The sequence below is a fragment of the Chaetura pelagica genome, unplaced genomic scaffold (genome assembly GCF_000747805.2).
Source record: "Chaetura pelagica isolate M959 unplaced genomic scaffold, ChaPel_1.0 scaffold134, whole genome shotgun sequence".
NCBI classification, from domain to species: Eukaryota; Metazoa; Chordata; class Aves; order Apodiformes; family Apodidae; genus Chaetura; species Chaetura pelagica.
Genome location: NW_009953105.1, coordinates 712,674 through 736,841, shown reverse-complemented (window position 1 = coordinate 736,841; position 24,168 = coordinate 712,674). Strand labels below are relative to the sequence as shown.

The window sequence follows — 24,168 nt, the reverse complement described above, 5'->3', positions numbered from 1 at the left end:
AGTCACAAGAGCAATAGATTAATGTATTATAGCAAGAGCTGTAGATTTTAACAGAAAATAGACAGGATACTGGGCAGTTTCATAAGCAAGTGTCTAATGCTGTCTGTCATGACATCATTGTCTTTAAATTGGAGAGACGTGGACTTGATGGATGGACCCCTTGGTGGTTAAGGAATTGGCTGGGTGGTTGCACTTTAAAGACTAGTCATAAAATGCTTCATGTCCAAATGGAGATCAGTGATGAGTGGCATTCCTCAAGGATTGGTACAGGGACCAGTGCTGTCAAACATCCTTGTTGGTGACATGGATGGTGGAATTGAGTGCACCCTCAGCAAGTTTGCTTTCTACTGGAGTGACTGCATCAGTGGACAAGGGAAGACCTACAGATGTCTTCTGTCTGGACTTCTGCAAGGCCTTTGACGTGGTCCCCCACAACATCCTTCTCTCTTAAGTTGGAGAGATATGGATTTGATGGGTGGACTGTTCAGTGTATAGAGAATTGGCTAGAAGGTTGCATCCAGGGACCCTGGGGCTTGGGTTAGAGATGTTAAAAGGAAGCTTTCTGCTATTGTTACTACCCTCTATTGGTTATCCAGATAGGCAATGACAAGGTTGCAGAGAGAAGTCCAAAGGCAATTAAAAAGGACTTCAAGGCCTTGGGGCAACTAGTTGCAGGCTCAGGTCTGCAGGTGGTGTTTTCATCAATCCATCAAGTGGTAGGGAAAAATACTGAAAGAGGAAGGAAAACAACTGATTAACACATGGCTCAGAGGCTGGTGCCACCATCAGAATTTTTTACCACTAGGAAGTTTATACAGCATCAGGTCTGCTGGTGACAGATGGCGTACATCTGTCACAAAGGGAGAAAAAGTTCCTCTCACGTGAGTTGGTGGAGCTCATTGAAAGGGCTTTAAACTAGGCTCAAAGAGGGAAGGGGATAAAACCAGGCTTGCTAGAGGTGAACCTAAGGACTGCTATCAGTCTGCTGTCTCAGTTGAGGAGGGAGATGGTGATACATATGGCAATAAAAACACAGGGCTCACTAATAGGTTAGTAACCATGGAAGTGGCTGAGAATGCTCAGATATCAGTTAGGACTTCTTTCCCCCAAATGGTGGCAGGATCATTAGCTCAGCTGAAGTGCATCTGCACCAATGCACGCAGCATGAGCAATAAGCAGGAGAAGCTGGAGGCTACTGTGCAGCAGGACAGTTAGACATACTTGCCATCTCAGAATCATGGTGGGGTGATCATCATGACTGGAGTACTGCAGTGAATGGCTGTAAGCTCTTAAGAAGGGATAGGCAAGGAAGGGAAGGTTGGTGGAGTGGTACTGTATGTTAGGGAGTGTTTTGATTCTGTAGAACTTAACAAACGTTGTGGTAAGGTCGAGTACTTATGGGTAAGGACCAGGGGGAAGGCCAAAAAAGCAGGCATCCTTTTGGGAGTGTGTTACATAACACCCAGTCAGGATGAGGAGGCTGATGACGCATTCTACAGGTGGTTGGCAGAAGTCTCCAAGTCACCAGCCCTTCTTCTCGTGGGTGACTTCAATTTACCAGACGTCTGCTGGAAATACAACACAACAGAGAAGAAACAATCTAAGAGGTTCCTGGAGTATATAGAAGATAATTTCCTGACACACCAGGTAAATGAGCCTATCAAGAAGGGAGCCTTGCTAGACAGACTATTTACAAACTGGGAGGGACTGGTGGGTGATGTGGTGGTCAGAGGCTGTCTTGGCCTTAGTGACCATGAAATGATAGAATTCTCAGTTCTTGGTGAAGTAGAGAGGGGTGTCAGTAAAAATGTTATGGATGTCTGAAGGGCAGGCTTCAGACTCGTCAGGACACTGGTTGAGAGTGTCCCTTGGGAGACAGTCCTGAAGAGCAAAGAAGCCCGGGAAGGCTGGATGTTCTTCAAGAAGAAAGTCTTAGAGGCACAGGGGCTGGCTGTCCCCATGTGTCATAAAACCAGCTGTCATCAAAGACGACCACCTTTGGAAAAAGGGGCAGGCATCTCAGGAGTCGTCCAGGGATCTAGCTAGGTCATGCAGAGAAAACATCAGAAAGGCAAAAGCACAGCTAGAACTCAACCTGGCCACTGCTGTGAGGGATAACAAAAAAGGTTTTTACAAATAAACAAACAACAAAAAGATAGTCAAGGAGAATGTCCACCCTTTATTGGATGCAGGGAAGAACATTGCTATCAAGGATGAGGAAAAGCCTGAGGTACTGAATGCCTTCTTTGCCTCAGCCTTTAATAGTCAGACCCATAATCCTCAGGGTAATCAACCTCCTGATAGGGATGGAGAGCGACAGCAACTCCCCATAATCTAGAAGGAAGCAGTCAATGACCTTTTATGCCACCTGGACACTCACAAGTCTAGGGGGCTGGGTGGGATTCACCCAAGAGCGCTGAGGGAACTGGCAGAGGAGCTTGCCAAGCTGCTCTCCATCATCTACCAGCAGTCCTGGTTAACAGATGAGGCGTCAGATGATTGGAGGCTTTCCAAAGTGACACCCATCTACAAAAAGGGCCAAAAGGAGGACCCAGGAAACTACAGACCTGTGAGCCTGACTTCGGTCCTAGGGAAGATCCCGGAGCGGTTCTTCTTGAGCATGCTCACACAGCAAGTGCAGGATAATGGTGAGATCAGGCCCAGCCAGCATGGATTTATAAAAGGCAGGTCCTGCTAGACTCACCTGATCTCCTTCTATGACCAGCTGACCCACCTAGTGGACAAAGGGAGGGCTATGGACTTTGTCTACCTGGGCTGTAGTAAGGCCTTTGACACCATCTCCCACAGCATTCTCCTTGAGAAACTTGTGGTCCATGGCATAGAGAGGTGGACTCTTCAGCGGATTAAAAGCTGGCTGAGTGGCTAGGCCGAAAGAATTGTGATAAATGGAGTTATATCCAGCTGGTGGCTAGTCACAGGTGGTGTCCCCCAGGATTCGGTATTGGGGCCAGTTCTGTTTAATATTTTTATCAGTGTTTTGGATGAGGCAATTGAGTTCACCCTCAGCATGTTTACAGATGACACTAAATTGAGCAGGAGTCTGGATCATTTCAAGGGTAGGAAGGCACTGCAGAGAGGTGTGGACAGGTTAGATGGAAGGGCTGAGGTCAGTGGGATGAGGTTTAACAAGACCATGTGCCAGGTCCTATACTTTGGTCACAGTAACCCCAAGCAATGCTACAGGCTTGGGGAAGTGTGGCTGGAAAACAGCCTGGTGAAATAGGATCTGGGAGTACTGGTGGACGGCTGGCTGAACATGAGCCAGCCGTGTGCCCAGGTGGCCAAGGAGTCCAACATCATCCTGGCCTGTATCAAAACCTGTGTGTCCAGCAGGCATAAGGAAGTGATCATGCCCCTGTATTCAGCACTGGTGAGGCTGCACCTCAAGTGCTGTGTTCAGTTCTGGGTGCCACAGTATAAGACACTGAGGTCCTGGAGCATGTCCAGACAAGAGCAACAAGGCTGGTGAGGGGTTTGAGAGGGCATGTCATACAAGAAGCGGCTGAGGGAACTGGGGTTGTTTAGTATGAAGAAGAGAAGTCTCAGGGGAGATGTTATTGCTCTCTACAACTACCTGTAGGGAGGTTGTAGAGAGGCCAGTGTTGGTCTCTTCTCCCAAGTAACTAGTGATAGGATGAGAGGAAATGGGTTTAATTTGTGCCAGGGGAGGTTTAGGTTGGATATTAGGAAAAATTTCTCTACTGAAAGAGTGGTGAGGCATAGGAACAGCTGCCTAGGGAGGTGGTGGAGTCACCATCCCTGGAGGCATTCAGGAAGCATTTAGATGTGTTGCTTCAGGATATAGTTTAGTGGTAGTGGTAGTTGGACTACGGTTGGACTTGATTATCTTGAAGGTCTCTTCCAACCTTAGTTGTATCTATTCTATTCTATTTACATTCTGGTAGTGATCTGTGGCTTTCAGGCACTCATGCCTTTGCATAGCTTGGCATTACATCATGTGCAAGTACCAGCTGGGTGCATCTCTTTGCCCTTCTCTACTGTATTCTGAAGTCTTATCTTTAATCCCATGAAGTGAGCTTAGCTAAAGAGTGAAGCACATAGCTGGATTCAGTCATAAATCAACAAGTAACACTTCTTGTGGCCTTTCAGATATGAAGTGGGATATCTCCCCCTGAAGTCTGGGGCAGTCTGTCCTTTCCTCACCTTCCTTCTTTTTTTTCTTTTCCAAATATTTCAGGTTTTACTGGTATAGATTTAGGTTAATGGAATAGCCTATTTAGTAACAGATTTTGGCCTTGCCAAATAAGAAGTTCTTTGCTAAGCAGGAAGTCTGGCCAAGCCAGACCAGGAAAAATTCCTCCTGAGACTCAACTGGAGTAAGGAATAAAATCACACTTCCTCTGGCCTTTCAGATAAGAAGGGTAGTGGTCAATGGCTTGATGTCCAGATGAAAAACAGTTACAACTGCTCTCCCTCAGAGTTTCGTACTGGTATTGAGAGCACCCTCAGCAAGTTTGCCAGTGACACCAAGCTGAGTGGTGCGGTCCATGTGCCAGAGGGATAGGATGCCATCCGGAGGGACCTGGACAAGCTGGAGAAGTGGGCCCAGGTTCAACAAGGCCAAGTGCTGCATCTGGGCCAGGGCAACCAGAGATGTCAACTCAGGCTGGGGGAAGACATGCTAGAGAGCAGCCATTTTAAAAGAGCTGGGGGCAACAGTGGATCAAAAGCTGGACATAAGCCACCAGTTGTAGCCCGGAAGCCAACCGTGTCCTGGGCTGCATCAGAAGGAGTGTGACCAGCAGGTTGAGAGAGGTGATTCTGTCCCTCTACTCTGCCATGGTAAGACCTCACTTCAAGTACTGCATCCAGCTCTGCAGTCCCCAACACAAGAATGATGTGTACCTATTGGAGCGTGTCCAGAGGAGGGCCACAAAATGGCTGCAGCATCTGAACATAGGCTAAGGGAGGTGGAGTTTTGCAGCCTGAAGAAGAGAAGACTCCGGGGGAACCTTATAGTGACCTCTCAATAACTGAAAGGGGCCTATAAGAAGGCTGGGGAAGAGCTGTTCACAATGTCATGTAACAACAAGACAAGAGGTAATGGTTCCAAGCTAGAAAAGGATAGATTTAGGTTGGACACTAGGAAAAAATTATTTAATATGAGGCTGGTGGAACAGGTTGCCTAGAGAGGTGATGGAGGCCCCATCCCCACAGACATTTAGGGTCAGGCTTGATGGGACTCTGAGCAATCTGTTCTAGTTGGAGATGTTCCTGCTTATTGTAAGGGGTTTGTATTAGATTACTGTTATGGTTTGGGGACCCTGGCACAGTGTTGGACACCTATAGAGAGAGAGGGGCCTTACGACCCTAAAAGACTGGAAGGGTCAGTATTCCCACCCACTTCCTGTCACAATCTATAAAAGGCAGGGAGCTGGAAGCTGAGCCCTTCTCCTTTCCTGCTCCTTTCTTTCTGCCAGGGCTGCTGCTGGTTCCTTTGGTTTCCCACATGCTCGCTCCAGAATCCAACTGCATGTGGTGCTGTGAGGAGCTGTGGACTTGTCCCCTGGAGCAGCCCTGCCTTTCCCATATCCCTGCCATCATCGAGAGCTGTTTTGTATATAGATACTTATCTGTTCTTCCCCCATGTTTTACCCGTTTATCTCGTGTTATAGTAAATTTGTTTCTAGTTTTAATTTCCAAAGTTTAAGTCTCTCTTCCTTATTCCTGTTCTATCTTTCCTTGGGAGGATAGAGGGGGATAATAGCAATTTTCTTAAGATTTTGGGATTCACTTTTAATATTTAAACCAGGACAATGACCTTTATAGGTCCCTTCCAATCCAATACATTCTATGATTGTATGATTCTATGACACCAAGCTATGTGGTGTGGTCAACATGCTGGAGGGAAGGGATGCCATCCAGAGGGCTCTTGACAGACTTGAGAGGTGGGCCTGTGCCAACGTCATGAAGTTCAACAGGGCCAAGTGCAATGTCCTGCATCTGCGTTGGGACTATTCCACAGACAATTACAGGCTCAAGAGCAGGTTCAAGATCATCCACAGAACCTGAAAGTGCACAAGTCTGTGGAACCCGTTGACATTCATCTGAGGCTCTTGAGGGAACTGGCAGATGAAGTTGCAAAGCCACTTAGCATCATCTTTGAGAAGTCATTGTAGTCTGGTAAAATTCCCACTGCCTGGAAGAGGGGAAACATAATCCCCATTTTCAGACAGGGAAAAAGGGAAGACATGGGAAACTACAAGCTAGTCAGTCTCCCCTCTGTGTGGGCAGGATTATGAAGCAGATCCTCCTGAAGACTGCTAAAACACATAAGAAAGGAGGAGATGATTATTGGCCGCCAGCATGGCTTCACCAATAGTGACTAGCAGATTTGGTAAGCATTTACAATTTGGTTGCAGCGTTGGTGGACAAGGGGAGAGCAACTGACATCATCTACCTGGATTTGTGCGATGTGTTTGAAACTGTCCCAGATAACATCCTGGTGTCTAAATTAGAAAGATATAAATTTGATGGATAGACCACTTGTTGGGTAAGGAATTGGCTGGATGGTCACACTCAAAAGAGTAGTTGTTAATGTCTTGATGTCCAGATGGAGGCCAGTGATAGGTGGCGTTTGATACTAGGTCCAGCACTGTTTAACATCTTTGTCAATGACAGGGACAGTGGAACTGAGTGTACCCTCAGCAAGTTTGCTGATGACACCAAGCTATGTGGTGTGGTTGACATGCTAGCCCTGACAGGCTGGAGAGGTGGGCCCATACCAACCTCGTGAAGTTCAATAAGGCTAAGTGCAGGGTCCTGCATCTGGGTTGGGACTATCCCACAGACAATTACAAGCTGAGTGGAGAATGGATTGAGAGCAGCCCTGAGGAGAAGGACTTGTGGGATCCTAGTTTATGAAAAGGTCAACATGAGCTAGCAATGTGCATTTGCAGCTCAGAAAGCCAACCATATCTTGCATCAAAAGAAGCATGGCCAGCAAGTCAAGTCTCCTCCTCTGCTGTCTTGAAATCCCACCTGGAGTACTCTGTCCATTTTTGGAGCCTCTAGCCCAGGAAGGACATGGAGCTGTTGGAGCAAGTCTGAAGGAAGGCCACAAAGATGATTAGAGGGCTGGAGCACCTCTCTTATGAAGGCAGGCTGAGAGAATTTGCATTGTTCAGACTGGGGAAGAAAAGGGTCCAGGGAGACCATCTAGCGGCCTGAAAGGAGCATACAAGAAAGCTGGGGAGGGACTTTTTTCAAGGGCATGTAGTGATAGGACATGGGGTAATGGTTTTAAATTAAAAGAGGGTAGATATTAGACATTAGAAAGAAGTTCTTTGCAGTGAGGGTGGTGAGACACTGGAACAGATTGTATAGAGTGGTTGTGGATGCCCCCTCCCTGGAAATGTTCAGGGCCAGGTTAGGTGGGGCCTTGAGCAACCTGGTCTACTGGGAGGTGTCACTGCCTACGGCATTGGGGTTGGAACTAGATGATCTTTAAGGTCCCTTCCAATCCAAATCATTCTATGATTTATTCTAAGTTCCTGGTAGAATTTCTGGATAGACTGGAAAAAGCTTCCCAAGTGTTTCTATACCAGAAACAGAAGCAGGAGCTAAATATGCTTGCTATGCATGTGTTAGATGTGCTTATAGCAGGAAGCTTCTTTTTGTGGCCTAATAAGATCTCGCCTAAGGAAACTGTGATATCCAGAAATTTCTGTGGACTGTTATCTGCGGATATGGGACAACAAATCTCTGCACCTGAGAGACATTGAAAAGAGACAGAGAGAGAGAGGAATTAAATACTAGGTTTTGTGGTTTTCTCTTCTTCACAAAAAAAGACCAGTTAGGAAAGATAATGGAATGTTTACTATCCATGTATGTGTGAAAGAATGACAAGCACTCAGTGTGCTTTTTATTGCTTCTCCTTATGTAATAAAAGGTTTTGTTATTTATGTTGGGTTTTTTTAACTACTGTCTGAAACTTTAAAGATTATTAGCTTCCTGTCCCTCTAACCTTTAGGCTGCTTTGCTATACTTGGATGGAGCATGTGTCTGGATATTGCCATTATTTAAAATGAGTTTTCCTTATTTGCCATTACAAAAGGACCTAGCCAATTAATTCTGTAAATATTATTTCACTTTCTGATATACAAATAAAAATCTTTAGCTTGTGATTAGCTTTGTATTCTTTTTCTTAGTATTTTCATCTGACACAATACATAATATCTTGAACTTAGGCAGTTCTATGCTGCAAACATGAGAAGGTAATCTGTAGTGTGTAATTTTTAACTTTCTTAAAGGAAATGCAGTATACAGACCTAGTAAATTATAATGCATACAGCTTTGTAAAATCAGTGCATCTTTGGTTATAAGTGAGTCGATGTTACAGATCTTATTCTGAGAAGTTGGAGTTCTTGTGCATTGAGTTAGAAGAAACAGTTGTTTCGTTTTCTGGGGTTTTTATTTTGTTTTGGTTTTGTTTGTTTGTTTTTTTAGTGGGACATTAATACTGTTCATATGCAAGCAATAATAAACTTCTGTCTTATCCTACTGCTTTGTTACAAATCTATACTAGCATCTGTTTGACTATTAAAATAAATAAAAATCAAGCAGATTTAACTCAGCATGCCAAGAAATAAGCTAATGATCAAGCTCATATCTCAACTACTCTCTGTCAGTGTTTTGGGGAAGTATGTAGACTACTAGTTTTAATGACAAAACTCACCTCCACCTGCTCCTCCCCACCTTGATATTGGGTGGTGTGAATATATTTACAAGCTTAAATTTGAGGCAGTTTTACTGGCTTATTTCTGGGCTCCATTCAAATAATGTTTTTTATATTTTCTTTTTGAACAATAGAAGAACAATTGCTCTTCTAGCTTGATTGAACTCATGGCGGCTGGTTTGACAGTTTGTGATTAGCTGGTAAACACCTCGACATACTGCTTATTTCCTTCACAGTTCTTAGGATCACAAGTCCAATTGTTAATTCTTTTTGACTTGGTCTCGCCATTTGGCAGCCAGAGGCTTGTGAAGTGTGCCAGTGGGCTCACCAGATGACATGAGAACAGCTCTGGACTTCTGGAACAGGGAGGGAGGAGTAAGGATAAAGGAGGGAATGAAAGCTTCCAGGCTGATATCAACAAGTGGTTGGGCTTAGTAACAGCAGCCACTATAGCAGCCTGTCTTTAATAATAAACCATCTTTCATTGCTGAAGTGATGGGAGAAATAAAGCTGTCTGGTCTCAATCAAAATTAAGGCTGTTCTATTAATATTGAAGTTGACAGGAAAAACTCCTGGCCCCTACCATCTCTTTCAGATACCTTATATAGAGAATCACACTTGCACAATACCTATGTGAAGGCATTTTACAACTGTGTATACTGTGGGAATTTCCTGAAGTTTATTTAACTTGCAAAGAGGAGTACTACCATCCTTTTTTTTCTTTTTTTCTTGTTTTTTTTCCTATACATTCTGGTGTTGAAGAACAGTAACTGAGAAACTGAGAGTACTGTTACACTGCTTCTTCTTGGAGTGGAGGTAATATGTCCCTCTCTAATATTTTTTTTCTGAAATACCTTTTTCACTATGAAGTCAAGTTCCTAATTCCTAATTTCATTAACATTACTCAATACTAGTGCCTTCACAGTATCTCTGACCTGAGACTTTACCTATATGTTGGGGTTGATTTTTTTTCCCCTCAAACTGTTTCAGCTTTATATGGTAAATTCAAAAACCTTATTGAAATTATCAGTAAGCATTAGCTCAATTTTAGTTGAGTCCACACACACACACAAAATTCAGATGCATTTTTGGAGGACCTAATCTAACAACAGTGAATATACCTGCAGCATATTCTATTTGTAGCTTCCTTTGTTGAGAGTCATGCTTAAGTGAGCATAGTAGGATGTCCATTTCTATTCTGTTTAAGCCAATATCCTGTGATTTATTTTGAGGGATAAATTATACTGCTTTGTAGTCTTGCATGCTGGGCATCTGTAAGGTTAATTTTTTTCCAGCAGTACCAGAAAACCTGAATGCCCTATCATTGTTCCTGAAGCATATATTCATTCTTTTTGACAACGCAAATTTAAATAAAATAAATGCAAGCTGATAATGTACATCTATTCTTAGACACAGTGATTTTAATTTTTTTGTCTTGCTTTTGGCAGTCCTGATGACAGATGTGAGCTATTCGACTTAATTTACAAACAGCAGTCTGTGATGTACTAATTAATTTGGTGAATGCCTGTATGTAACTATGTGTCTTAAAGGATTTTCCTTTTTCTTGTTAATTGATTGCATCGTTGTTCTTTTAACAGCTGTCTTTTTTTTATGCTTTCTCTCTTCTAGCAAGTGCCAGATGTGAACGTAACCTGGGATGGAGAAGCCTGCAGGCAGCTGCAGTCTGTTGACATTTCTATTGCTGTGGCAACAGACCGAGGTCTCATTACACCAATCATAAAAGATGTTGCTGCCAAGGGAATTAAGGAAATTGCTGCCTCTGCAAAGGTAGGTCTTAAATATATAGTAGGCTAAGTAATATAGTGACTATATAGGCTTTTTTGTAGCAGAACATGTGGCATGACCCAGAGACACATCAGAAATAACAAAGGCAGTTTCAAAATTAATCTAAAGCAGTTGCAGCATTCCTTAGTCTTCAAAATTATTAATTTGCAACTCTTTCCTTTTTTAATTAACAGTAACTTAGCCATCACATTATTTAGTTAAATTCTGGCTAGAATACCTGTATAGACTTCTGCAATTTAATGTTATTGTAGTTCTTTAATCCTCTTGAGAAAGCTGGATAATATTAATTTCTTTAGTATTTCTGATCTTTGGGTTTGAAGTTCTGTTTATTTGGGAGATTTCCCCTCTTCCCCCCATTCCCAGAAGTTTCCTTGTACCTGCTTGCATTACTGTCTGCATAGTTATGACATTCACTTCTGTCTGCAAAGTGAAGTTCAGTTGACATTGTCACCTGAAAGGTAACATTGAACTCCTCAGACTAATAAGCAGTATTTTGCATAGACGAGCTGCCATTTAGAGCGACTTGAATCTGTAGCAGTTGTTGGCAGCCACAGAAGAAGTATTTTTTGGCAAGCAAAACTACAATTAACAATGAAATGCCCCACGCAAGCCTTTTTTTTGTCATTTAATGAGTGCTAATCAAAGACCTACTGTGTCTGAGGAATGCAATACAAGTAGGTATTAGGGCATAAAACTGTCCCAAAACTAGACTGAAGCTACAGGGACTGGGAGAATGAATTACCGCCCCCCCCCACTGTAGGAGTAGAGCAGGTTCGTGACCATCTAAAGAACAGGAAGGTGCATAAATCTATGGGACCTGATGGGGTTCACCCACGGGTCCTGAGAAAGCTGGCAGGTGTGATTGCTTAGCCTCTGTCCATAATATTTGAGAGGTCATGGCAGTCTGGTGAGGTTCCTGATGATTGGAGAAGAGGGATCATAGCCCCTATTTTTCAAAAGAGGAAAATGGAAGACCCAGGGAACTACAGGCCAGTCAGTCTCACCTCTGTGTCTGGCAAGATCATGGAGCAGATCCTCCTGGAAAGTCTGTTAACGCACATGGAAAATAAAGAGGTGATTGGTGACAGCCAACATGGCTTCACTAATGGCAAGTCATGCCTGACCAATCTGGTGGCCTTCTACAACAAGGCTAGAGAGATGGTGGATGGTGGCAGAGCAACTGACATCATCTACCTGGATTTGTGCAAGGCGTTTGACACTGTCCCACATGACATCCTGGTCTCCAAACCGACAAGGCATGGATTTGACAGATGGATCACTCAGTGGATAAGAAATTGGCTGGATGGCCACACCCAGAGAGTTGTGGCCAATGGCTCAATGTCCAAATGGAGGCAGGTGATGAGTGGCGTCCCTCTGGTGTGAGTATTGCGACCAGTGCTGTTCAACATCTTTGTTGGAGATATGGACAGTAAGATTGAGTGTATCCTCAGCAAGTTTGCTGGTGGTACCAAGATGTGTGGTGTGATTGACACCCTAGAGATGCCTAGAGGTGCCTAGAGGTATGCCATTCAGAGGGACCCTGATAGGCTGGAGAGGTGGTCCAATGCCAACCTCATGGAGTTCAACAAGGTCCTAGGGCCTACAGGAAAGCTGGGGAGGGGCTTTTCATCAGAGAAGATAGTGATAGGACAAGGGGTAATGGTTTTCAGTCGAGAGAGGGGAGATTTAGGTTAGATATTAGGAAGAAATTCTTCACTATAAGGGTGGTGAGGAACTGGAATGGGTTGCTCAGGGAGGTTGTTGATGCCCCATCCCTGGAGGTTTTTAAGGCCAGGTTGGACGAGATTTTGTGCAACCTGATCTAGTGGTAGGGTTCCCTACTCATGACAGAGGGTTTAAACTTGATGATCTTTAAGGTCCCTTCCAACATTAATGATTCTGTGATTCTGTGATACTATGATTTTTGTCTTTAACTGAAAACTACAAAATCATAACAGCCAGTGGTGTTGGGGAACAACCTACAAAGTTGCAGCAGAAAAAGATATGTCATTCCACAAAACATTCAACATTAGATGTTTTAAAGATTTTTTCATTCAATATTTCTTATTTCATGTTCAATGTGTTGCAAAAGCAAACCTTCCTGGTGCGCCCACGACACATCTGGGCGTTAAGGACAAGATGCAATGTACAGATGGGTCCATGACCGAGGGTTAGATTTAACTCTGGATACTATTACACAGGTGATCCATGACAGTGATATATGTGCCACAATCAATCAAGCTAGACAGCTAAAACCTTTGTGGTACCATGGCCATTGGTGCAAATAAAAGTATGGAGAAGGCTGGCAGGTTGATTACATCACCTTCCCTCAGATTCGTAACAGCAAGCAATATGTGCTTACAATGGTTGAAGCAAGCACTGAGTGGCTTGAAACATATCCTGTGCCTCATGCCACTACTGATAACACTATTTTGTGAATCAAAAGACAAGCTTTATGGAGACATGGTACCCCTGAGAGAACTGAGTGGGACAACGGAACTCATTTCAGGAACAACTTACCCACCCTATGGATAAGGAATTGGCTGGATGGTGCAATCAAAGGCTTGTGGTAAATGGCTTGATGTGTAAATGGGGACAAGTGTTGAGTGGCATTCATCAAGGATCAGTAACAGGACTAGTGCTACTTAAAATCTTTGCTGGCAACGTGGATAGTGGAATTGAGTGCACCCTCTGCAGGTTTGCTCATGACACCAAGCTGTGTGTGTATGATCTACACACTGGAGGGAAGAGATGCTATCTGGAGGGACGTCTATAAAATAGGCTTGGGAGGTGAGCCCATGCCAACCTCATGAAGTTCAACAAGACCAAATGCAAGGTCCTGCACCTGGGTTGGGGCAATCCCAAGTGCAATTACAGGCTGGGTGGGTAATAGGTTGAGAACAGCCCTGATAAGAAAGACTTGGGCTTGCTGGCTGATGTGAAGCTCAACATGAGCTGGCAATGTGCACTTGCAGCCCAGAAAGCCAGCTGTATCCTGGGTTGCATCAAAAGAAGCATAGCCAGCAGATCAAAGGAGGTGATTTTCCCACTCAGCTCTGCTTTCTTGAGACCACATCTGGAATACATTTCTGGAGCTGCCAACACAGGAAGGACATGGAGCTGTTGGAGCAGAAGTCCAGAAGAGGGCCACGAAGATGATCAGAATGCTGGAGCGCCTCTCCAATGAAGAGAGTTGGTATTTTTCAGCCTGAAGAAGAGAAGACTCTGGTGAGATGCCATAGTGAACTCCCAGTAGCTGAAGGGAAGGACTGTTTTACATGGGCATGTAGTGATAGGACAAGGAGTAATAGTTTTATACTGGAATAGGGTAGATTTATGTTTACATTAGGAGGAGATTCTTCACTGTGAGGGTGATGAGACGTTGGAACAAGTTGCTCAGGCAGGTTGTGGATGCCTGATCCCTGGAGGTGTTCAAGGCCAGGTTGGATAGTGCTTTGAGCATCCTTGGTCTAGTGGGAAGTGTCCCTGCCCATGCAGGGGAGTTGGAACTAGATGATCCCTTCAAACCCAAATATGTGATGTGATAATAATATGATAAAGTTACCATAGCATTCCCCTTTCATTTCATGTGGAATGTCTAACATAGGTCACCCTACTCAATATGAATGTCACTGGTCATGTAAATTGCAGGTGTCCACACCAATATAATTTTGTTTTTAAATTCTTTACTCAGTTATCGCAATATGTACCTGACGCGCACATGTGTGATGCACAGATTGAAAGTGGAGCTGCTTCTCTTATCAGTGTCTCAATAGTTTGGCAGACATTTCCTTTGTGCAGGTGACTTATGTGTCTCCTTCTGCTGCATGTTAATTTTAACTTCTTTCCAGGTCATGTGCATCCTAGCACCATATTTTCATCATTCAAATAATGCAATTGCATATATGCATTACACTTGTATTAATCCTATTGTGTGAACACTGTTCCCAAGGCTATTGTCATCTGGTTAACCAGTTATTCAGAGATGAATACAAGTCTAATGTAATATTCAGTCTATCCTTTTAACTTATAAATGATAATAAAAGTGTCAAACTTTTATAAAACTTGATATAAATTTGAATTACTTAGTGAGAGATTAATTAGAATGAGATACTCTTAAACTTCTTGGTGTTTTTTCTAAACTAAAGTAATTGCAGTCATTAAACTACTGTGGCCTTACAGAACCCTCACTTGAAGGATGTTTAGAAATGGATACAAATGGGATTAATCCATGTCACAACTGCAACTACTAATCAACTCAATATTTGTGTGGAAGTTTACCTTTTAATGACTTTACTTCCCCCACATGCAAACAAAACAAACAAACAAAAAAGATCAATTCAGCCATGGTTTCCACTTATTGATTCTGGTTCTTAAAGGCAGAAGTAAGGTTTCATAGGAATTACCTCATTGCAGATTGAAATGAGTGCTTGATGGGATATCCATAGAATGCATGTAGAAAATCCACAGAAGGAAAAGTCAGCACTTCCTGGAAAGCAATCTATAAACAAAACCATTGTAAAATAAATAAACAAACAAATAAATAAGGTCAATTCCTAGAAAGAACATGGAAAAAAACCCCTAGAAAACAGTCGTAGAATTCTTTAAAAAGGGAGTGGAAAATTCCTAGGAAACAGAGGGGGTTAATGGAATAATATTCTCTAAGAAAGTTTCACAAATGTGTTATATCACTTCTTTTCATGTTGTGATAAAATAGTGTTGTTTTTTTTGTTTCTATTCACCTCCACTGAAATATCCCCAACATAATTTAATTATTGAAAATTGTAATGTTTTCTTCTTTTTACCAGAAGAAGGTAAATATAAATAGTCTGTGTTGCTTGTATCAGTCTTCCCAGAAGCAAATCTGAGTTGGTTTCCTTGGCTGTGCTTTCGGAAACAGTTATTTCTGTCTTAAAATGTCATAATGTTGCGAGTTTTCACAACATGCCATTTTCCATGCAGTTTTCCACCTGTGAAATAAATATGATACAAGCCAAAAACGCTGGAAATATTCTGTATTAAGAGGATAGATCATCTGTTCTGCATATATTCCCACTTCAGTATCTGCTACCAGTTGAAGAGCTCCTAAATTTTAAAAGGTCTTTCCTAATGGAGAAGTCATCCTACACATTCCCAGTCACTACCTCTTCCACTGAGTACTTGCAGGGTGTTAGTGGGTTGGTGGGTGCATAACTGGCTCTTGACCCACCAATGAGTGCCATTTCTCTTGAGACCCACACAGGCCTTTCTTCTTTATGTGACAACTACTGTAAGAATTACTTATCCTGATTCCCGCTGCTGTCACCAAAGGAGACCTATGAGCTAGAAACATTCTAGGTGGGGATAAAGTTATCTTCCTCTGTGATCTTATCTTAGAACATAGTATGAACTTAGTGGGCTGTATGTTTGAACAAATCATTTGTGAACAGTTTCTTCTGTTACATTTAGAAGGAGAAAAGTCTCACAAAATTAAGGTTATGGGAAGGGTGGTCTTTAATGCTGAATGCTTATCTGGAAGAAATACATTTTCTCAATCTCCTTGAAAGTTCTAAAGTGTGGTACATGGCAGCTTCTTTAAACAAATATATTAAGAAGAATAATGTGAAATTGTCTCATCAGCATTTTGCTAGATATTTTTCTCATTGAAGAACACCATGGAGAATGGTGGTTCTCTTGTGAAAACTGGATCAATGTTTGTAAGGTGAGAGAACAGCTTTTATTCAAAAACTAGTGTCACTGGGAAAATTCTGTGTCCTAGTCTCTTTGCCAAATCATTGCATCTATAACAACATTGCTGAGGTGCTTCCCTAAATCGGAAAGCAGATTACTTTTTAATAGCTATATGATACTTATAATGTGTTACTAAGTAAAAATAATTAGTGTATTACAAACTTCCATTTCTTTCTTCTTTTGTTTTTGTTTTCTTCTTTCATTTCCCTTAGGCTCTAGCAAAGAAAGCAAGAGATGGAAAACTGTTACCAGAAGAGTATCAGGGAGGATCTTTTAGGTAAAACTCTCCAGCATCATTTAATACATGCATTGTGGGTTCAGAACTGGTTTATCTTCAACTCTTCCACTATGTCTTAATGCATTCCCTTTAAAAATCTTGCAGAGATATTGCAACAGACAGTGATGTCCACTTTGTCTTCAGTTCTCTCAGAGGAATTCTCTAAGGGGGCAAAAAACACTACAGCAAAGTTGTGGTGCTAGGTCTTATAGTTTACTTGAACTGAAACCTTAAAAAGTGAATAGATTATTTTAAAATAACAGCATATGCTTAGTAAATATTTGTTCTAGAAAATATACTCTGCAAAAAGAGCTAGTGAACTCACTGATGAGAAATAAATGGCACGTGTAAAACCCCAGCATAAATGTAGTGACACAGTTGGACAATTAATTTCTCATCATACCATTTACAGTCCCCACTCTAAACTTTTAACGTACTGTATTTTATGATACAGTATCATCAAGGAATTTTGTTATATAAACTTTAGCTTAGCTCATTTTTTGTGAATTTTCAAAAGCTGACTCTTGAGTGCTTATGTTAATCATATCTTCTAGAATAATGATTTGTTATGAGAGTAATACTTCATACTTATACAGAAACATTGCTGTAATGTATATTAATGTGCCTGAATTACAACTGTCTGGAATTATGTGTCTTTCATGCTAGGAGTAGTGGTTAAAAAAAATCTCCAAGCCTTTCTGCAGAAAAAACATATGGAAATGTATCAGTAGAGGCTCAGATGTCTTCATGAACACAAATGGCCCCTGAATGAAAATAACTGTGAATATTTCACTGGTAACAGATGTCAGTAGTGAGAACATCTGTGTGAGGTGTGACCAAGTGGATGATCTGCTCAGCCTGGTGGCAGAGCTATGAGAGGAACTAAAGGAACATCAGGGATTCTGAGAAAGACATAGACTGGTGGAACCATTCTCTGCTCTCCCTGAGGCAGAAACAGGAACAGCCACCAGACAAAAGGCATGATCAAGGGGATCCTATATCCTCCCCCCACCAGGCTGAAGGCAGTAGCTTAAAGGAAAAGACTGAATAGAAGCAAGTCCACACTCAAGGTGGCAGGAAAACCCCCTCTGTGCCCATCTCACCTTCCCAGGTACAGCAGGTATGAGGCTCTGGATGTGGAAGGCCAGTTAACAGATTATATGGATGACAGTCCATCTACACCAGAGGTGTTGCCAAGGTCAGAAAGGCCTGCCCCCCATATCATGACTACCTCTATGAGGAAGAAAAGATGGCTTGTAGTTGTAGGTGTCTTCTTTCTAAGGGGAACACAAGGTTAATTATGCCATAGAGACCCTCCTCTTAGGGAAGTCTGCTGACTCTCTGGGGCCCTAGAATATCGCTAGGAAACTTCCTAGCTTGGTGTGGTGCTCAGACATGGTATGGTTATTGCTCTTTCATGTGGGTGGTAATAAAGGCGCAATGCGTAGTCCAAGGGCAATCAAAAGAGGTTTCAGGGCCTTGGGACAGTTCGTAAGAAAATCTGGAGGGGTCTAGGGCAATTGTCCACTGCCATCTGTCCACCGCAACAACTGTCTGCCAGACGATTGTACACTAGACAACTGACTGCTGGACATTTCTACACCACCTGCTCTCCAATCAATAGGTGGCACTTGTTCAGCACTGTGAACAGAACCACCAGAAGCTGGTGGCTCTGCTACCGGTGCTCTTATTTTTGTAAGAAGATTGTGTATATATGGGGGAGACCAGGTGTATGAGTCACACACTTTGTAACATGAAAAATTAACAATGACATAAGGGCTACTCAATCAAATGTATTACAAACAGCTGTTTTCAGGTTGCAGTCCTGAGCATCACTTCTAAAACTGTGTTTTGATGGTTTTTAATTGCATTTTTTAACATTACTTTTAAAAAAGATCTCATGTTTAACTGAGTTGCCTTTATCTTACTGTTAGGTTTTTGTGTTACATTGAAGTCCAAGCCTTTTCTAGTGTACCAGTTCCCAGCTGGTGACAAGACTAAGCAGAAAGGCATGATGAGGTTTTCATGTGCCTGAGTGATATCTGGATGCCCAAATTGTATCACTTAATTGTCAGCAGCCCTTGTAACTTAAAGTTGTGAAATTCAGTCTAAAAGACATTTGTCTCAGAACAATAACAGGCCAAGTTTATTTGAAGATACCATTTTCCTGTTGTACTAAGTGCCTTCAGTGTGTGCAACGTAAGGATATACTACTGTAAAGAAATGAGACTTTTTTAAAGGTGTGTTAGTCATAACTACAAAATCCCAAGCCCTTGAGTCTGAATGTGCCCAGCTGAAATCCAATTCAGATCTATTTTAAAGCTAATAGGTTTGGCCGTGGGAGATAATTGGGTCATAGTAGTTATTCAATATAGATTATTTCTTCTAGGTAATATATAATTTCTGATCTTACTGGTAACTCTTTTCTTTCTTCCATTTAGTATCTCCAACCTGGGCATGTTTGGCATAAATGATTTCACTGCAGTTATAAACCCTCCACAGGCTTGCATCCTAGCAGTGGGCCGAGCAAGACCACAGCTCAAGATTGTGGAAGATGAAGAAGGGAATGAGAAACTTAAGCAGCATCAACTCATGACAGTGACTCTTTCAAGTGATGGTCGGGTGGTAGATGATGAACTGGCTTCGAAGTTTCTGAAGACCTTGAAAGCCAACATAGAGAATCCAATGCAACTTGCCTTGTATTAAACTTGGTGAAGATTGCTTCTTGATTTGACATATAGACAACTTACGCACTTGGTGTTGTTCTTCTCTATAGCAGAGTAAATAGTTAGTGGACAGTTAAAATATTTATTGAATTAATGCACAAAACTATTAAGTTTCATGCTTTTAGTCTTTGGCAGTGACTAAGTTTTATATTGTAAAGCTACAAGACTTTTAATACACTACATTTCTTTACACACTTAGTACTAATGGCACATGTTTGCATAGAAAAGTCAGTTTTTCCTCTGTAAAAGAAAATTCAAGAAAACTTTGTGAAATTTAAAAGGCAATCATATAACAGTTTTGATTGGAAGGGATCTCTAAAAGTATGCTATGTGTTTGTAATGACATAAGTGCATTTAGAGGATCAGGTGACAATATAAATTGTCAGTAAAATTGTGGGAGCTCATCTTATTCTAGTTTGTGCAAGTTTTGGTTTTTTAACTGTTGCCATAATTAAAAATCCAGACAAACCCTGTAGTTAATACTGAGTTTTTGCTGAATGAGTTTGCTTCCTTGTTTTTTTCTGTTATCATAAATTTCATAAACTATAAATCAACCGTAGGGAGAGATTTTGATTACCAAACCTACTTCACTGTGCAATAATAGACATATCCATTCTGTAATTCCAGGAGCTTCTCATTGATAAATTGTATTCAAGATTGGGTGCTGAAGATTAATTTGCAACCATTACTTTTTCCAAAGTTTTTTTGTCAATCCTGTATTACTTGGAAGGGAAAATCTCAGCAATTGTCTTTAACAATGTACAAAAAATTCTTAGTGTTTGCATAGCTAAATCTGCTCTGCCCACCTGGGAGAATTTGAAGACCAATTTAAACTCTGATGTGTTGTTAATCTTTTGTGTACTTGGTGCTTTAGTGTTGCTGTGTGCTCCCCAGCATTTGTATATTCTGTTCTTAAGCTGACAACAGTTAAGAGCTGCATAACTGTTGTGTACAACTACAGTTTTGCATGTATGTGTACATATGTAGTGAGAGTCAGTATGTTTTACTGCTGCTGGAAGGCACTGTTCTGTGTAAGTATAGAATGTTTAACGTATCTCATTCGCGTGGGTACTAAATACAACCATAATACTTTCCCTGTTCGACCCAAACAGGTGAAGGCAGTACAATTTTTTCTCCAGATTAAATAAGCCTTTACAACTTTTGTTGAACTAGGCAAATCTCAATAAGGCTAATGCAAGTTTTAATTCAAATTTATGGACACCTGCTTCCTTGCCAGTATTGTTATTTGACATAAAGATGCATATATGTGATGTGTCAGTAAACATATTATGAAGGAAATCTCTGAAATTCAGACATGTGATAGCAGTTATATCTCTTTAATTCAGACTACTATTTGGCAACATCTACCACTTTAACAGAAGTGAGACAGCAAATAGTTCCCCATTATCACCCTGCCACTGTCCATCATTTTTGAAAAATCATGGCAAACAGGAGTGGTGCTGGAGGACTGGAGGAAAGCCAGTGTCACTCCAGTCTTCAAATACGGCAAGAAGGAAGATCCAGGAAATTACTGACCAGTCAGCCTCATCTCCATCCCTGGAAAAATGTTGGAGCAGCTCATTTTGGACATCATCTCAAAGCACATGGAAGAGAGGAAGGTTATCAGGAGTAGTCAGCATGGATTTACCATGGAAATCATGCTTGACTGATCTTACAGCCTTCTATGACGTTGTAATTGAATGGATAGATGCAGGGAGACCAGTGGATGTAGTCTTCCTTGACTTTAGCAAGGCTTTTGACACAGTCTCCCATAACATCCTCATGAGCAAACTCAGGAAATGTGAGTTGGAAGACTGGACAGTGAGATGGATTAAGAACTGACTATACAATAGAGCCCAAAGAGTGGTGATCAATGGTGCAGACTCCAGCTGGAGACCTGTAAATAGTGGAGTCCCCCAGAGATCAGTGCTGGGTCCAGTCCTGTTCAACATCTTTATCAACAACCTTGATGGTGGGACAGACTGGACTGTCTTCTCAGCAAGTCTGATGATGACATGAAGTTGGGAGGACTGGTTGATAGACCTGAAGGCTGTGCAGCCATTAAGTGAGATCTAGACAGACTGGAGAGCTGGGAAAAGGTTAACCTAATGATGTTCAACAAGAAAAAATGCAGAGTCTTGCACCTGGGAAGGAACAACAAAATGCACCAGTACAGGTTAGGAGGTGATCTGCTAGAGAGTGTGGAGAAGGAACTTGGAGTCCTGGTAGACAACAAGTTATCCATGGGACAACAGTATGCCCTTGTGGCCAAGAAGTCCAGTAGTATCCTGGGGTGCATTAGGAGGAGCATGTCCAGCATACCGAGGGAGGTGTCCTCCCCCTCTACTCAGCCCTAGTAAGACCCCACTTGGAGTTTTGTGTCCAGTTCTGGGCTCCCCAGTTCAAGAGGAACAGGGATCTACTTGAGACAGTCCAACGGAGGCTACAAGGATGATTAAGGGCTGGAACACCTGCCTTATGAGGAAAGGCAGAGACCTGGGGCTTTTCAGTCTAGAGAGGAGAGGGGGGATCTAATTAATGTCTATAAATACATGAAGGCTGGGCATCAAGAAGACAGAGAGAACCTCTTTTCACTTGTGTCCTGTGATAGGATGAGGGGCAATGGATTCAAACAAGCAAAGGAAGTTCCACCTCAACATGAGTTCCACCTCCTTCTGGAGGGGCCTTTCCAGATAGTACTTGGTTAACTACCTTGAAAGGGCCTCGAAGAATTACCTTTTGTTTTTTAATAATCTTGCTGATTTCTTTTAGTGCTGTACACACTGTTAGCAATCCCTTTTCCAGAATAGAATATCGTTTTTCAGAATCCTTCAATGACTGAGAGTAAAAGCCAGTTGGTTGAGTACTCCCAGTAGATCCCTGTTGCCAAAAATGATATGATAAGGCACTGGCTGAAAACCCCCACTCTATTATTATTGGATCATCTGGGTGAAGGGGCCTCAGAGTTTGGTATGTCTGTGCCTCCAATAATAATAGTTCGAAGGCCTCATCATGAGACTGATCCCATTCCCAGTGACGATTCTTCTTAAAGAAGAAAAGATCAGAAAGAGGACGTGCTATGATGGATAGATCTGGGATATGCTTTCTCCAGTACTGAAGGGTTCCTAATAATCCTTGTAGCTCTTTCTTATTGGTGGGTGCCTTTATCTCTCCTAGGTAAGATAAAGTATCGGAAGGAATATTCCAGGTCTCCCCCTTCCACCTTATTCTCAGAAATTTTGCCTCTTGGGATGGGGGGTGCCTTTTCTCTTCAGGGATTTCTATTTTCATGCCTATTAAATGCTTAATTAATGGCATTGTAAACTGCCTTTACCTCCCCCTCACTCTGGCCCCCTACCAGCACATCATCTACGTACTGATAGACTTTTACTTTGGAATTATTTTTTATTTCTGGAATGTTTTCCAGTTCGCATGCAAGTGCATGATGAGCTAGTGTGGGCAACTGTTTATATCCCTGGGGCAACCTTGTGAAAGTGTATTGCACCCTGTCCCAAGTGAAGGCAAAATACTTTTGGTCCTCAGGATCAATAGGGATTTGGAAGAACATATCCTTTATGTCCAGGGAGGCCAGCACTGGGTGTGCTGCCTCCTGGATTTCTAACACCAGATCAGCAATGTTAGGTACAGCAGCTGTGAGTGCATCTGTACTGGCATTCAATTTCCTGTAGTCAGCTGTCATCCTCCATTTACCATTGGGTTTTCTTACAGGTCAAATTGGGGAGCTAAATGGTGAATGACAGGGCACAATAATGCCTTTTTTTAAAAAATCAGAAATTACTTCTTTGATGCCTTCCTTAGCAGCGACAGGAATGGAATATTGTCTCACATTTTTAATCCTGCTTTGCGGCAGATGGGGAGCACGTTGTAGCAAGCTCAGCTTTAGTGTGGGTGTGCCAAAATTCCAGTAGCAACCGTTGTCATCTCTCCATGCTCAGCCCACGAGAACATCCATTCCTAACAAATTGTAAGGAATGTCACCCACAATCATTTAAGTCCAAATTAACTCTTCTTCTCTTGGCAGTTTTAAAGAAACTTTAGCTGTTCTTTGCAAAGGAGAGTTACCAAGTGCCCCACTTACAAATACTGGTTTCAGAGATAAGGTAATGCCACATTGTTTGGCCACCTCAGCTTTTAAAGTAGAAATCTGTGCTCCTGTGTCTACCACAAATGTTACAGGATAATGTCTTGGCCCAACAGCACAGGTAAGCTGCAAGTCCCCATTTTTGTTTTGAGTTAATCTTTGTACATTCTGCCAGTCTTTTGGAGGATTGGAAACTTTAGGGCCTGGTTGTTTATCATTTTCCTGTTGATCATTTTCATTTCCTGTATCAAGATTTTGGTTTTTCTCCCCCCCCCCCCATCTTTCTGTCTTTGTTTTTTATTTCTTTTTCTTGACAGAAGGAGGGGTATTTATTTTCCTGACTTGGGGTTTTCCCTGGATCTCTCTCTTGACTTAGATGTTGAGCTGGGCTTTTTAGGCCATTTTTCTATTAGTGTTTTTAGGTGATGGTAGGTATAATTCTGAGCAAAAAGCTCAGATGGGATGCCCACACGCCTGACTTTCTCCTTAAGCTTAACGTGTGGCCCCGCACCTTGAGATGAAGCACTTTTGTTTTCAGAGTATTGGCTTTTACCTGTGCAGTTCAGCTTTCTGTTGTTTTTAGATCTACCCACGACTGTCCAGTCACCCTGTGATTTCCCCCACTGCTTGGGAGGATCCAGGGGTGACCTGGCAGCCACATCAGCATGGAAGGGTCGAGTGACTTGTCTGACTGCAGGAGGCTTGTGAACGTATTCAGAATCATCATAATTCTTGCAATAATTTATTGCTTCTTTGGCCAAATCAGACCATGTAAATCCTCGCAGATCTCCATTTTCGAGTTTATATT

At 42.1% G+C, this 24,168-nt stretch overlaps 1 protein-coding gene across 1 annotated transcript in view; it reads left to right on the top strand.

Moving 5' to 3' along the window:
* The window catches only part of PDHX (pyruvate dehydrogenase complex, component X), an 82,570-nt gene extending 63,332 nt beyond the window's left edge, over positions 1 to 19,238 (top strand). Inside the window, exons 9-11 of the mRNA XM_009997282.1 lie at positions 10,349 to 10,507; positions 16,468 to 16,532; positions 18,974 to 19,238. Of these exons, the coding sequence (XP_009995584.1) occupies positions 10,349 to 10,507; positions 16,468 to 16,532; positions 18,974 to 19,238 (489 nt within the window). The remainder of the gene's footprint in view (positions 1 to 10,348; positions 10,508 to 16,467; positions 16,533 to 18,973) is intronic.
* Positions 19,239 to 24,168: the final 4,930 nt, after the last annotated feature.